This window comes from Micromys minutus (genome assembly GCF_963924665.1).
Source record: "Micromys minutus genome assembly, chromosome: 7".
NCBI lineage: Eukaryota > Metazoa > Chordata > Mammalia > Rodentia > Muridae > Micromys > Micromys minutus.
The window spans coordinates 1,224,052-1,240,027 of NC_137976.1; the positions used below are offsets into that span (position 1 = coordinate 1,224,052).

Sequence of the window (15,976 nt, forward strand, 5' to 3'; positions counted from 1 at the left end):
GGGTGCAAGCTACTTGAGCTCCTCAGAGACATAACAAGAGGGGCCTTCCTTTCTTCCTGGTTGCCATGGTCTAGGTGATTATTGTCTGCTTAGGAACTGAAGTCCATAGGTACCAAGACTGACAGTACCACAGCAGGCCCCTCGAACCTGGGAGAAGGCTTCTGGGATGCCAGGCAAGACTAAAAGATACTGAAAAAAATGAGAGCACCAGCATCCTGCCCGCTTCTTCAAGCTTGTTTAGAACAAGGCCTCCTTGTTCAGAAAAGGCATTTCTTTGAAAGGTCCCAAAGGTGGAAGCCATGGTGGGGAGTAACTAGGAAAAGGACCTCATAAAGCATCTCAAACATCAAGTTCCATAAGATGGAAGAAAGAACACCAAGGGATCTCTCCAGTTGACCTCTTCATTGTAGGGTACTGAGGAATCCCAAGCCTGCCTGTAAAAGTGAAGAAGGAAGGCTGGTAGAGGGGGATAAATACCCACCGTTTCTCTGGAAATGGGTAAAGATCTTCTAGGAAGTGAGGCACCACTGATTTTTGTTCTCTTCATGGGCTGGTACTTCAGTACACAGTTGCTAGTACTTGCCGTTAGTCCCAAGTTTCAGGCTTGTGGGCTTCTGGGGTCTCCACATTCTGCTGATATTGTTACTCATGAAAATCAGGAGAATCAGCAGTGACCCAAATAATCAATTCAAGGTTCAAATGCTCCAAGACCTAATGAGAGTCTTTCTCTTGATGTTTTGAGGACTTTAGGATGAGTGAAAGCCTCCCTAGAAGGAGAAAGTGACAGTAGGTTGGTCTGAGAGAACTAAAGACCTAGTTCTCTGAGGAGACTCAGCCCAGCTTCTGCATGCCTGAAGCTCTGTGGCTCTGTCCATATCAAATGATGATGCTATTGCTATGTAAGAAAGTCTGTGGAGGGGAGAAGGAGGGAAGGAGAAAGAAAGGGAGAGCATTGTTTTGGTAAGTCTCAATAAAATGTCTACTGTTCCATGCCCACTGGGTGAGAGTTCTGTTGACTGCTCCCTCTATCTACTAACTTTGGCACAGAACCTAAGAGACTTCAGCACTTGAAAACTTCAAGCAACAAGGTTTCTCCTTTCAGTTCAGAGCACCCGCCACATTTGTCATGTCATGCCTTAGAGGAGAAAGCCTCCTTCTTTGAGGTATTATGGGAAAGTGTGTTTGGAAATGTATAAGCACAAAATCAGACAGCAGCATCTTTATTTTGGGTACCTCGGGGTTTGGAGGAGAAAGCATTTGTATCCAAACCAGGACAATGGTTTCATTTTAGCCAAATGGGTGGACAATAATCCACAGTAAGAGGCCTTGAAAGACCAAACACACAACTGTTACCTGTGTGTCATTGTTCATTTCTATGGGGAGATACTAAAAATATACACAAGAAAGTGGGCACCTGCGTGAGTCACACACTCCAGTAGAACCAGGGAGAGAGAAAAAAAAACAAGGTAAGTATAAAATATCTCAGTTAATAATTTTGACCTGGGTGAGATATCACCATATAGAAACAAAAAAAAATTATGTTTTAAAGTAAAATAAAATAAAACAAAACAAAAGGATAACTGCTTAAATGCAGGGTGTTGGAAAATTTGTCTTAACTTTTGGCAGATTATCTAACCAAAGAGTAAACAGCATTTAAACACGCAAGTCTATGGGGTTCAAACCTATTCAAACCACTATAAGCTTAGATAATGTAATTTTATCATGCACCTATGAAAATAGTGAAAATGAAAGCCAACTCTAATATCAAATTTTGGCAAAGATTTAGAGACTGTGAAAAGGTCTCAAATACTGCTGGTGGCAATGTCAAGGGGTCTAGCCTCTCTGGACACCACTGGACAGTTCCCTATGAAATGAAATGTCAGCATACTGTGTGACATAGCCATTAAACTCTTGGGCATTTATCCAAGAGATCTGAAAACTTATGTCCTCAAAAATATCCCTGTGTAGGAATGTTCATAGCACATTTACCCATAATCTATAAGTGCCCCAACTTGTAAAAGACCCAGACCCAACATTTTTAATGAGTGGCAAGTCTTAAAAACTCATCTTTTCATACAATGGACTCCCACCACTAAGCAACAAAAAAGAATGTAAACTCAATAGATTCTGGAACATTTTGTGCTAGCTTTTAAAAACTCAGCCATGGAACTAGAGAAAAGCACGTGGTTAAAAGCACTGGCCACTCTCCAAGAAGACCCAGGTTTGATTCTCAGCATCCACACAACAGCTCACAACCTTCTATAATTCGGGCTTCAAGGGATCCAGTGCTTTCTTCTGTCCTCTGTGGGTAATAGGCATATACATGATGGGCAAACATACATTCAGGCAAAGCACACATACACATAAAATAAATAAAAATATTTTTTAAAAAAGATTCAACCTCATGTGATTGTATTTATAAGGTATTCCAGAAATTAAATAGGCAGTTCCCAGAGGACAGGGCCAAAGTAGGGCTATGGACAAGTGTAATACTGATGCTTCTAACAAGGAACTCTGAGGCAGTGGAGCATCTGTCTACCTTGACTGTAATGGGATGAAGTTATATAGAATTTTCTATGCACACATATGTACAGACACATATATACACAAATACACAAACACGCCATACACACATGCACACACAAATAAACATACACCACACACACACACATGATGTTCAGATGCTCATTTCCTGGCTTTAATATTATGTCATGACTTTATACTAATCAGTGTGAGGAGAGCTGGGTAGCGTGCACATAGCACTCCACAATAGCTTTGCAGCTTCCTGTGAGATTCGTGTTTCAAAATGAATAATTAAGGAAAACGAATGCCATTGAGCACAGGCAGGTCTCATGTTTATTAACTGTGATGTGTTCATTAAATGTCCAGGACCCCAGGGAAGACAGATCATCACAGAAAGGAAAGGGGATAGGTAGGATATAAGTTAGCCACCAGCTGAATGGTGGCATTTAGACTCCAGAAAAAGACATTTTCCATGACTCCTGGACAGGGAGAATTCTCTTCTGACTACAGCATGCTGAATGGGCCAGAGGGAAAGATACTAGAGGTGTCCTAGGACAAGACCAGTGGCTGCATGGAGGGAGGGGAAACTGATCACCAAGACAGGGTTTTGGCAGGATAAAAAGGTGTCTATAATTGCAGGACTTCGATATTGAGTCCAGGTGGATGACAAGATGCCAGAGACTGAAATGACAATTTATTAATCTGAGCCTGGCTGAGGCCTAAGAGACCTCCAGGAAAGACACACCCCAGCTGGGGCATGCTGATTGAATCTTGAGATAGGGTAACGACCATGGAACCTGAAATGAAAAAAAAAAAAACTAACTAGAAATTTTCTGAATTAAAACAGTAAAGATTCAAGTCCCTGACTGGCCGTGGGTCCAGGAATCCATCCAAGCTTGAGTCTAGGACTAGTGAGAGTAAGGGCTTTCATGTGGGTCATGTGACAGCATGCTGACTGATTAAAATTCCCTTCAGGCAGATGCTCCAATGGTGCCATCAGTCAGTGTGTGGCACTTAGAGAAAATACTCTTCGGGTTTTTGGAGTGTGAAGGAGGAGCATAGAAAACAGTAGTCTGGGTATCATTAGAGTCGCACACAGACTGGGAACGGTGGGTCATACTTGTAAACCTCAACACTTGGAAAACCAGGACTACAGAGTTAGACCCTGTCTCAAAGCAAACAATGGACAAATAACCCAAACCAAAACATAAGAGTTGATGAGTGTTGCTGAAGGTAAGGAAGCCTACAGGTGCAAGTGTCCTTACAGACTCTAGAAAACATGGAGCCAGTCCTCATACCTGATACTGCTTCCTCACCATTGGTTTGTTTAAAGTCCAGCATGCTGGGATGGTCCCAGGTTCAGAGCTTAGCCACAATCGCCACCATTCTCCTCACTAGCCTTTCCTTCTGTCCTTCCTTGGCAACCTCCTGCCATGGCTTTTGTCAAGACAGAACCAGGTGTGCTCACTTATTCCACCATAGCAACCAACTAAGGTCCCCAGCAACAGAAGATGTGGGGTAAACATCACTCATTGTCCAAGTGGCTAAGGCTTCCTCTCTGAGTCCACAGAACATCACCCCTATAATTAATCTTGATTGCAGGTCTCAGAATAGTACCCCCTCATCTAGCTGTCAGCTCCTTTGTTCTCCAAGCCTCCCAAGAAAAGGAACAGTAGATTAGACCCTGTCTTTGGGTGTCTATATATTTTGAAGACTTTTACTTAGTTCCAGTAAGAAGAGTGCTTTCTATGTTGGCCACGCTGCTCTTAGAGGCCTCTCAAGTGTCAGGCTGACTGTTGGAGGCTGATGTCTGAAACAGCAGAAGAAATGGGGAACTAGAGACTTTTCCCACCTTTCTCCTGCTGGATGAGTCTTCTGGCTGTGAGCAAATGCAGTAGTGTGAGCCCCTTGAGGAAAAGCCCTGACATCAGGAAAAGCAGTTTGCAGTCCTTTGTGCCCCCAGGGGTTTGCTGACACTTCCTTTGAAGGTGGCTTGTGCCTGATTCAGCTTGGGCACAGGGCTGCTAAGGGGTACTCAGTCCCTGTCAGAAGGGAATCATGCATGTGAGCCACTAAGCTTGAGGGTTGCTTTGTTTAGCTGCTTTTCTTTCCAAAAGCAAAGTAGTTTTTCTTTCTGCTTGGAGAAATGATGTGTTTATTATGAAGGATTTGGGTAAACCAAGAAAATGCAATGTAGACATTGAATATGATGTGGTGTGTGCTCTCTTTAGAGATATTTCAATTTTATTTTTCTATTCATGTATAAATTCTACACCAAAGGATGTGTTGAGAAGAAATAATGAACTCATCGATGTACTTTGCATGTGTGTTTACATGTTCTTGCCTATGTGCTTAGTACATGAGTGGGTATGAACACACGAGTTCATACACTTTTGGACAAAGTTCAATGTCAAGTGTCTTCCTCAGTTCTATTTGACATATTCTGTGGGGTACACACTCTTGATGAATCTGGAACTGATTAGCTCAGGCAGAGTAGCTGACCAGTGAGTACTTAGATCCCTCCTGCCTCTACTTTCCCAAGACTGGGCTCACAAGTGCAAGGCACACTTAGCTTCTTCACATAGGTGCTGTGGACTAAGCTCGGTCCTTATATTTGTCAATCTGCCCGAGTCATTGCCCCAGCCAACATAAGCAGGCATGTTTAGCTTCAGATTCTATTCTGCCGTGCACAGGTGCTTTATCATTCCAGGTGAATCATCACAATTATTAATTTTATTATTATTAGTGTATGTGTGTGAGAGAGAAAGAGGGAGGAGAAGGGAAGGGGGAGGGAGAGGGAGAGAGGGGGAGAGATGATTGAGGGTACACATGCCATGGTCTATATAGTGGTTAGAGGACAACTGTAGGAAATCAGTTCTTTCTATCATGAGTTCCAGATACTGAAATCAGATGTTTGGGCCTCCATGGAAGTGATTTTTACCTGCTAAGTCATCTCAGACTCTCTCCATCTCTCTCTCCCCCTCCCTCTCCCCTTCCTTCTTCTCCCCCTCCCCCTTCTCCTTCCCCTCCCCCACCCTCTCTTCCTCGCCTTCTTCCTCTCTTCCATTCTTTCTTTCTCTCTGTGTGTCTGTGTATGTGTGTGTCTGTGTCTGTGTGTGTCTATGTGTGTCTGTGTCTGTGTGTGTCTACCATAAGTGCACACACATGGCCAGAGGACACTTCAGAAGTCATCCCCAGGAGGACTTCCACTCTTTGAGAAAGCTCTCTTTCTCTTGCTGACATGATGCTAATTAGACTAATTAGATTAGCTGGCTATCAAGCTTCAGCAGTCTCTCTGTCTCAGCCACCCCAGCACTAGGGACAAGCATATGCATCATGCCTGCCTAGTCATTTACATGGGATACAGAGAGAAAATCATGTGAGCACACCCCAAAAAGCAAGAAGGCTTTCTTCTATGATGGAAGGTCTACCACAAACACACAAGCACGTGTATGAGCTTTTAATATAGTTCTGAGTGTTTCTTGAACAAGTATTCTCTTGTCTAGATGACTTCTTTAAATACCATATGAATACTTGTGATGTATGTGCTTCAGAGTTCCTGTGATCACTGATGGGCTGTAGCGAATGACCTTCAATTTCACAGAATAAAACTCAGCAAATGGACCTAATGATACAAAGATAAAGATGTTGCTCTGTATGTATGTGCATGAGTGTATGTGCACATTCATGTGTTTGTTGTACACATGTGTGTGTACATATACAAATATGGGTGTGTATACAGGTAAAAGTCTGAGGCTAACAATTTTTGGTCTCTCACCACTTTATTGAGGCAGGAATGACACCCAAAGTTGCCCTATGGTTTCCATACACATGTGAATGTAAGCACACACACACACACACACACACACACACACACATGCACACAAGAATAGAGAGGATAGTACCTTGTGCTTTCTTTATAAGATGGCAATGTTATCTAATGGTCACATGTATAACAAAGTCTGCTTCAGCTTTTCCTGTCCCAGTCTCTTGTATGTAGGATCATATGTATGGGCTAGTATGTTTGGGATCATACATGTAAGTTGTATGTGTGGAATCATATGTTTGGCCTTGTACATGTAGATTGTAAGTATGGGATAATGTCCTGTTATCCCTCATCTGGAAGGACACTGGAGCAGTGAGGAGAGGGACATTGTTTCTAGTGCCTCACTCAGGAATTTCCTGGCTGTTTAGCATGAGACCAAGTGTCTGGGTGACGTAAGTCTTGAGGTTCTGGAGCTCACTCATGCATGAACGAACAGTGGTTGAAAGCTGCATAGGTCCCAGTGTGCAGGACTCAGCAATGCTCATTTTTCCCTCCATATTCCTAGCAGGGTTATACTTCATTTAGAACCATCCGTACCTCAGTTAGAGCTCCTTGGGAGGGACAGTTACACTTGTTGCTTCACAGGCCTCTGGAACCTAACCCCCCACCCCCCTACCCCAAACCCCACCAAGAGCACCAGTGTTTGCTGACTAGTCCCGCCTCCTCTGTCTTCCTTTCAGAGACAACAACTGACAGGAGACATTGGAGAGATGCTCTGGGCTGGTTAGGTTTCTCTGAGAGAACACCAGACATGCTGCTGGGCTTCTGGATTTACATGTAGTTCAAGGAAGAATGTTGGCATGTGTATCATGCATGCATGCTTGTCACATAGGACACAGCCCCCATCCTGTGGCACCACTAATACTGTATGTACTTTGGCTCTTGAGCAGAATTCCCCTCTACCATCTAGAATAAGGAAGGGAAAGACAGTGAAATCCTCTCATCAGGCTGAGCTCTCTGTTCCTTTCTGGGCTGTGCTTTCTCATCTGAAGACACATCCCGGCTCTCTTGTGTCTCCACAGCCAAGAATCCTCATAAAAATCTGTCAAGCTCAAAGAGCTGTATGAGAACTCCAAGGTTCCCCAGCTTTAAAACACTGTTTAATAAGAAAACTATAGCCATGTATACATTTTCAAATACATGTGGCAAAAAAAAATTTTTTTTGCACTCAGTCTTGGGTTTTGCATAAAAATTGGGAGGAAGACTTTATGATAGTTCAGGTGAAAAGGGTGTGGTAATGTCCTGGCTGCTTTGCAAGGGGAATGTGACAGCTATTTCCAGAAAGACATCTGCTGCGGTTTGACAGTGTAGACTGTCTGAGGAAGACACCTGAGGTCAACCTGGCCTCACCTGACTTCTTCATGCCATCACTGTGTGACGCTCATGGAGTCTGTTGATAAAGGATGCCGAACACCAACACACAGGCACCCCATGCCAGTGAATGGGAGCATTAGTTACTGGCTTAATGAAGGAAGCATTCTGGGTAATGACACTAAGTCCAAATGTGGCTTTAAAAGGAGAAGACACTTCTGAAATTAAGAAAAAAAAATGCTGAGTTTATCAGCTGAAAGGCAGGGAGGGTCAGAAGATTTAGGGGCTTGGCCCTCCATGGACAAGAGTCTGCAGGTGAAGGAAGCCCCAGGGTATCCCAGGCCAGGTGCCGTATGAAACAGTAGTGTGGTTATAGAATACCAGCCAGTACTTTTAATGGGGATGATTATCCATCCTCTGTTTCTCCATGACAAACAGCACTTGCCTGCTAAGCACCTGCTCAAAAGCCAGATCACAGCCCAGGGGGCCCAATGGTTAGCTGTGTCCACCATCAAGACACCTGGAAACTGCTGGCTCTGTTTCCATGGAAACAGCTGGCTCTCTGAAAACTGTATCAGAATACTTGATGAGGACGAAAAGTAACTGAGATAAAATCCATTTCCAAGCTTTGGGAGGGTAGGTGGCAGCCTGACATCTCTCTCCCCCACGGTCCTTTGGTATGGGGCCAGAGCATCCTGGTGACATTCTAGCAACTCCTCTGCAGCCAATAATGAAAAGCCACACCCAAAATGAAGGTCACAGACCTTCTATGATCTCATCTGGGAGGCATAAGCCACTGACTGCTTCAGCCATATCCATGGTCACATGGTCTGGTGGCTCTGGAGGCTGTGGGAGGGACTGCCGTGGGAGTCTGAGTTCCAGGAGGGCCATTGTCTAAGAGATTGATTAAAGCACTGCCCATGACCTTCCTCTAATCAATATCCTAACCCCTTATCTTCTGCAGAAAGCCATGGTCTGTGACAATTTTTCCTCCTGTTTCTTACTGTCACTTCAACAGGCAGTACAAGTCCATTTACTTACCTATTTTTCCTCAAATTATTAATGAGTTTTTCTATTAGGCAAAACAGAATATTTATGTACATAACCAGATGGAAAAGGGGGAAAATTTTTCAGGAAGAAGTGGCTCATTCCAACTCCTTGTGAATGGGGAAAAAATAATTTCAATATATCTTTCTTAATGTTCATGCTTGTCATGCAAAATAAATCAAATTTCTCCCAATAACAGACAAGAAGCAACTTCAGAGTGGATCTGATATGAAGCCTAAGCATTCTGTGTCATTGCCCTGACAGGTTTAATCATGTCAGCCAGCCGGGCCCCACTGCCAGGAAGTGGGGATGCTGTCCTTCTCGTTAAAGCCTTGTATCAAATGCAACACACTCTAGCTTGGAAACATGAACTTGATTAATGGCTATAATCAAAGTAACCCCATTATGTAAGTATAATAACCCAGCCGAGAAGATATTTCAGTGTGGCTAAGAACTTATTAATTCCCGGCAGGAGGAATCGCTTTCTTTATAGGGATTAGGGCTGCCCAGTAGGCAGCCTCACTCTCTGAGACTTTTATGAACAATAAGCAATCCTGACTCGTATATGACCCTGCAGCAGTGATAATCGCAACCTGGGATTCTGCAAGGCCTTTCTTCAGGCAACCTACTCGGGGTCCCTCCAACACAATCTCATTGTCACCAGAGCCTAGGGAGCTATGGGTCTCTGTTCTCACAGATGAGGAAACAGGACTGGAACAGAGAGGATGAGGCCCCAGATAAGGAGGAGTGGGCTGGCCTTCAAGCAGCTATGGACTTGTAAAACTACAATGTTCTGTCCATCAGGAATCACCAAGCCCAAAGTGTCCATGGATAGAACATGTTGTCTAGACTTTTGTTTGAAGTATTATTTCTGCTTTTAAAAGAAGAAGAAAATTCTGACACATAGAGTAAAATAGAACCTGAGGATGCTGTACTCAGCAGAGCAAGCGGGACACTGCAGACAAACACTGCAGAGACTTGTTGGTCTAAGTAGCCACATTCACACAGACAGGAACATGAAGGAAGAAGGGACTAGGGTCTGAGCTGGAGAAAGCCTCGGCTATTGTGGGGCTGACTTGCATTGTTAAGGATGTTCTCAGGTTGTGATGCTGGCGGCAACCTGTTGAACCATCTCCCCAGATCCTCATGAACTGGCTTTTACAGTGTGGGGCCTGGTGGTAAATCACTAGGAGCAAACTTGTGAAGATTTCAGCATGTTCTCACTTTTATCTACTACCATGGGAACAGCCCTCTGCCATAAATCAATGCCTTTCCCCCCTATGATGGGTCATCTGCCCCTCCTTACTATAATGGGCTGCCTTCCTGTAGTTTGTCATTTGTTTGTTTGTTTGTTTTTCCAACCTCATATTTGGAACAAATCACCTGAGACACCCACTGAGAACTTTGAGTCCCATCTACCTTTCTGGAGTCAGTCAGATAATGGAGGCTCATGGAGACAGGCAGTCAGGCACATACACACTACCCAGTACACAATACTGCATGAGGTGGGAGCCAGGCTCTTGGCCACTTCTTTGTTTGAAGTGACATATATGAAAAGGGTCCTAAGATAGTCAACCCTTGGATGTATCTTCCATCTTCTGTTGTCCTCTGAAGCAGCAGGTCCCTAAAGGCAACTTCCATCTCTGTGTCTCACAACTGAGACCCTTACTGATCTACACTTTCACCTAATAAGAACTGAAATAGAGAGCAGTGATGATTACATATTTGACAAATGTTGGATCTCTGCTAGAACAATAGCACAAAAAAGAAATTCGTAAACTCCGCACATGGCTGTGAATCCAGCAATGGATCTGAAGTTTTTTGACATTCTGTCTCTTTGGAGTTTTGCCGTGTTGAGTTTGTGTGTGTGTGTGTATATATATATATATATATAAAGGTTGAATGAGTAGTTTCAAAAATGCGCGCATGCTGGAGAGAGTACTCAGCAGTTAAGAGCTCTGGCTGCGCTTCCAAAGAACCCAGGTTTATTTCCAAGCACCCACAAGGTAATTCAAGTAATCTACGGCTCCAGTTCCAGGGCATTCAGTGCCCTCTTCCAGCCTGTATAAGCACCTGGCATGTACATGGTATAGAGGCACACATGGAGGCAAAGTATCCATGTGCATAAAGTTTGGAATATTTTTAAATGCACATATGACTCAGAACATCTCCACAGACTTCCTACGATCCCTGCTTTGGTGTTCCCTCCTTGTTAATCTAATACCCTCTGTGCCATGTCTTTTCCAAAGGAGTGGAGGGACTGTGACTTAACTCAGAAGGTAAGACTTTTGCATTTTCAGACATGAGAGATCACAGATGATCCATGCTAACTGGTCACCGCTGTTTCTGAGGCGATCTCCTGGTTCTCAGTGGGGCCCATTCAGGTCCCCCACTCTGGTTCACATTTGAATTAGAAATGTTGACAGCCACTACACTCCAGCTTTCTTTTCTTCTTTGCAAGGTTGAAGGGAATGAGTTGTATTAGCCAAAATGTGAAGCTTGTCAGTCCTGAGGTTGGTCTAGCCTCTCAGCTGGAGAGTGGGATCATTTTAAAGTCATTAAGTAGAGTGAGAAATACTGACTCAAATACTATTTTCATAAGTGTCTTAATAATTAACCGCTAATGGGAGGGTGTGAAGAAAGGCCAGGTTCTAGCATTTACCCATTTTGGTGGCACAAACACCTTTACTATTGCCAGTGTCAAATTAAGATCACATCCCTGTCACTGCACTGTAGTCAGGCAGAGAGATGCCTGATCATACTCCCTGGCCAGGAGCTGCAGCAACCCAGCATGGCTGAATCTTTAAGCTGCAAGAAAGTAGGTCAGAAGAAGCTCCTAACACGAGTGCAGACTCGCTGAGAGGGGGAGAAGCCGTGGGGTAGCACTGTGGCTAATGAGCAAAGCTTACAAACCAGGTTCTCCTGATGTAAAACAGCACCTGCCCTAATGAGTAATTTTGGAGGAAAAGCATGCAGCACACAGCCTTGGCCAGAGCTGTCCTGGGTCTGGATTTTCTCTGAGGCTACTCAGAGCCTCTCCTTGGTGCCCACCTCTGTTAAATGACCCTGTCCATTTGTAACGCTTCAGGAATCATGGCAGAGAGCGGAGCTGCACTGACATGCTGTCATCTCTCGGTGCCCAGGAGTGTGACAAGTGAAAAGGTCGCCATGCCTTTAGACATCAGCACTGAGAGGAAGTCACAGTGATAGCTCATTAAAATAAATGGGTCGTTTGACCATTCCAAGCGGGATAGAAAAGCACAGGCTAGCTGAGTGTTCCTCACTAAATGCTGGCTTTGTTGCAAGAAAAGAAAAAAAAGCCCTTCTTAACAATGGGACTCTCACCCAAAAGAGAAATATGACTGAAAACAAGGAGCATCTCCGGCAGAATAGTATCAGTGAGTCAAAAATCCCATTCTGCATGGTTTGCTGAGACACTTCTCCCACAAAGTGTGCATTAAAGAGCTTGCAACAGCCTAAGGAAGGAAAATGCAGAGGTCTATAAGATGGCTCACATGTCAAGGTGCTTGCTGCCAAGCCTGGTGACCTGAATTTGATTCCTAGGATCTACTTGAGTGAAGGTGAAAACCAACTCTTGCCAGAATTCCTCTGTCCTCCACACTGTGCCAAGACAGTCAGATACACACAAACACACACACACACACACACACACACACACTTACACACATATACACATACATACACACATATACACACATACACACACACATACACATACACATATATACACATACATACACACATGCACACACATACACACACACAAAGACACACACAGAGACACAGACACACACATACATACATACACAGACACAGAGAGATACACACACACACAGGAGGTAGCACACAAAATAAATATATAAAAGCTAATAAAATTTTAAATGTAAGAATGTAAACAATGATTCACTAGACCTTGGAGTAGACAAAGAGAAGCTACTGGACTTTCTAAGAATAGTGTAAATGCTAGTTAAAAACTCATCTGGTACTGGATCATTCAACTTCATAAAATTTCTATCAGGTTGTATATTATATATATATATATATATAGTTATATGCTATATACAATATATGTATATATCTGTGTGTGTAATTAGTGTTGTATATACACAATACATGTGAGCATTGGGTAACTGAAACATACTTATTGAGTAGAGCCAACATCCCCACAAATTCATGTACCATAGAAAGCTCAGGCTGTGGACCTGTATGGGAACACTCATTGTAGATGCTACATGCTTCACCCAAGAACAGACTGCACCTCAGCAGACCTTTGTCTTCACTGATGCTATCTGAGAAGCCCCAAAGCTGAATGGTGAAAGTCCAAAAGCTCATGAATTTTGGAAAAATACAAATGGAGAGGGGTCTTTCTACCTGGGATTGAAGAAATGGAGATAACATGCAGATAAATTGTAGATTTGGCCTTTGGAAACATTCCATCCTATTCCCATATTTTAAAATATGCTTCTATTGTGTATGTGTGTATGTATGTATGTATGTATGTATGTATGTATGTATGTATGTATGTATGTATGTATGTGTGATCAACCAGTGATCAAGGAGGGAGGGTCCAGCCCATTGTGGGTAGTACCATCTCTGGGCTGGTGGTTCTAGGTTCTATAAGAAAGCAAGTTGAGCAAGCCAGGGGAAGCAAGCCAGTAAGTAACATCCTTCCATGGCCTCTGCATCAGCTCTTGCTTCCTGACCTGCTTGAGTTCCAGTCCTGACTTCCTTTGGTGATGAACAGTAATATTGAAGTGTAAGCTGCATTAACGCTTTCCTCCCCAGCTTGCTTCTTGGTCACGATGTTTGTGCAGGAATAGAAAACCTAACTAAGACACCTCCCAAACCCCACCTTCTGGCTGAAGAACCATCATTGGCCTGTGTGCTGTGATGACATAGGGCATGCCCACTGGATTACATCTGGCCCCTTGAATATGAACCTGCAAGGCATGTTCTGCCCTGGGCCCTGATAGTCAAGCTTTGTGTCTCCACCAGTGTCCTTTCTGTTGTTCCTTCTAGCTCCTCCTCAACAGTCTCTTGAACAAGTTTTATTTCCAAGAAGTGTTTCTTTCAGCTGAGTGAGATTGTGGGATAGCCATGTGTGTGATTTGACTGAGCAAGGTTTATCTTCTTTGGTTTTCAGTTCCTGCCATGATAACCTCTTACCCCAACACCACCCTGGCCACTCAGGGTCAAAGGAAGGAGATGAGTTGCACAGCACATGGGGAGAAGCCCATCATTGTTCGCTGGGAGAAAGAGGACAGGATCATTAACCCTGAAATGGCCCGTTACCTGGTGTCCACCAAGGAGGTGGGAGAGGAAGTGATTTCTACTCTGCAGGTAAAACTGCCATCTGTGGAGAATGGGGCAGGGTGTCCTGGGACAGTTAGTCAGGCCTCCCACCCAGCTGGAATTTCCTCATGACACTCCATCCCTCTGCATGAACAAGGTCACTAAATGACCTTCAGAAGTTGTTCTTCACAGCCACCATCCACGGAGAAATGATTAAGCACAGAGAGAAATCTTTCGTGACAGCTGTCCTCAGAGGGGGTGACAGTATGTTCAACCTTTTACAAAAGAAAAATAGCAAGAGATTAGAGACATAAAGAATAGCATAATAAAAATATTCTTTAGAGAACTAGGGAGCTAACTCAGCAGTTAAGAGCGCATACTGATTTTCCAGAAGACCTGGATTCTGTAGTTGATGTCTATATGCAGGTGAGGGCAGGCACAAGATAAGGCAAGGCAGAGAAAGAGAGAGAGAGAGAGAGAGAGAGAGAGAGAGAGAGAGAGAGAGAGAGAGAGAGAGAGAGAGAGAGAGAGAGAGAGAAAGGAAGACCTTAGCAGCCATATTACGTGGCTTACAACTATCTGATACTCCAGCCCTAAGGGATCTGATACCTTCTTCTGGTCTACATGGGCTCATACACACATACATATATAATTGCAAATAAAATAAGTTTTAAAAAATATTTTGCTTATTTGGAGAGAATATGCTGTCATTAATCTAGAATCATTAACACATGGAGGAAGCATGTCTATTCTTCAGCACTGTAGCAATTGGCTAAGCAATGCTTTTGTAAAGTGGAGGGCTAGTACAGACATGGGGGAAGCTTGAAGCTCTTTGTTTGGAACATACAGTGGGCTCTGTCTCTGTCATGCAATTCTGGAGCCCTATGGTATGGAATATTAGTGAAGTCCCGAGGGTGCTGGTTGTTCGAGCGTGCCTTAGTTTCCATAGACAGCAGATGTGAGGGGGATGTAATCATCTCTATGGACACCACAGACTTCACACATAATAAATCCCCCACACACTTGAACTTACTCTATGCTGCTCAAAATAAGCAGAGCTGCTACACTGGCTGGTCAGGAAATTCTCACAAGATATGGTGTGTTCAAAAACAAAAACAAAAATAAAAACAAAAAAAAAACCCGTAGGTCCAAAGGGCTGATGCATTCATAGATGTCCCTTATGCACAGTTCTTTATAAATACACCACTCATAAAAAGAGGGAAGTATATGGAGCATATATGGGCCCACCCACAGCAGCTCATGTGAATTACACATTCTGTCCATTGAGACAGACAGCTTTGTTTGCATGCTAACAATGGCATGGAAGTAGTTTGCCCTCAGAGGGTACAGACGTGTGTGCATGTGTATGCCAGTGTGCATCAGCATGTGTTAGTCTGTGGGTGAGTATATTTCTGACAGTGTTTGTGCGTGAGTGCCTACTTAAGGTTGAGACTGTGAGTGTGGGCATTAGTGTGTGAGCGTGTGTGTATACAGATAGGAATGGATGCATATGTGTGCAGAGGTTTGTGTCTAATTGTGCATCTCTGAGTGACTCTGTGAATGTGAATGTGTGTGTGTGCACCTCTGTGTGTCTTTCTGCGTGCATCTATGGGTGTGAATGGGAAAACAATGTATAAGAGTGCCTCTGTGTATGTTATGTATGACTGGAAATTTGTATGTGTTTATGAGTGTGCCTTGTCCACAAATGTATTGTTTGTATCTCTGTATGTGATTTTTTATAGTCTGTGTCTCTTTATTGGGGAATTGAGTCCATTTATGTTAACAGATATTAAGGAATAGTGGTTGCTGTTTCCTGCTATTTTTGCTTTTAGAGGTAGAATTGTGCCTGTGTGTCTTTCTTCTTTTGGTTTTCTTGCTTAGGTATTTTCTTGTTTTTACTGGGATGTAGTTCCCCTCGTTGTATTGGGTTTCCCACCTATAATTCGTTGTAGTGCT

The 15,976-nt window shown here is 43.5% G+C and overlaps 1 protein-coding gene across 2 annotated transcripts in view; it reads left to right on the top strand.

Annotated features, from left to right (window-relative positions):
- Nucleotides 1-15,976, top strand: part of DSCAM (DS cell adhesion molecule) — a gene marked incomplete at both ends in the record, with an annotated part of 537,449 nt that overhangs the window by 399,710 nt on the left and 121,763 nt on the right. For both annotated transcript variants that reach the window (XM_080919460.1, XM_080919459.1), the window contains one exon: nt 13,872-14,068. In XM_080919460.1, coding sequence (XP_080775586.1) covers nt 13,872-14,068 — 197 coding nt within the window. The remainder of the gene's footprint in view (nt 1-13,871; nt 14,069-15,976) is intronic.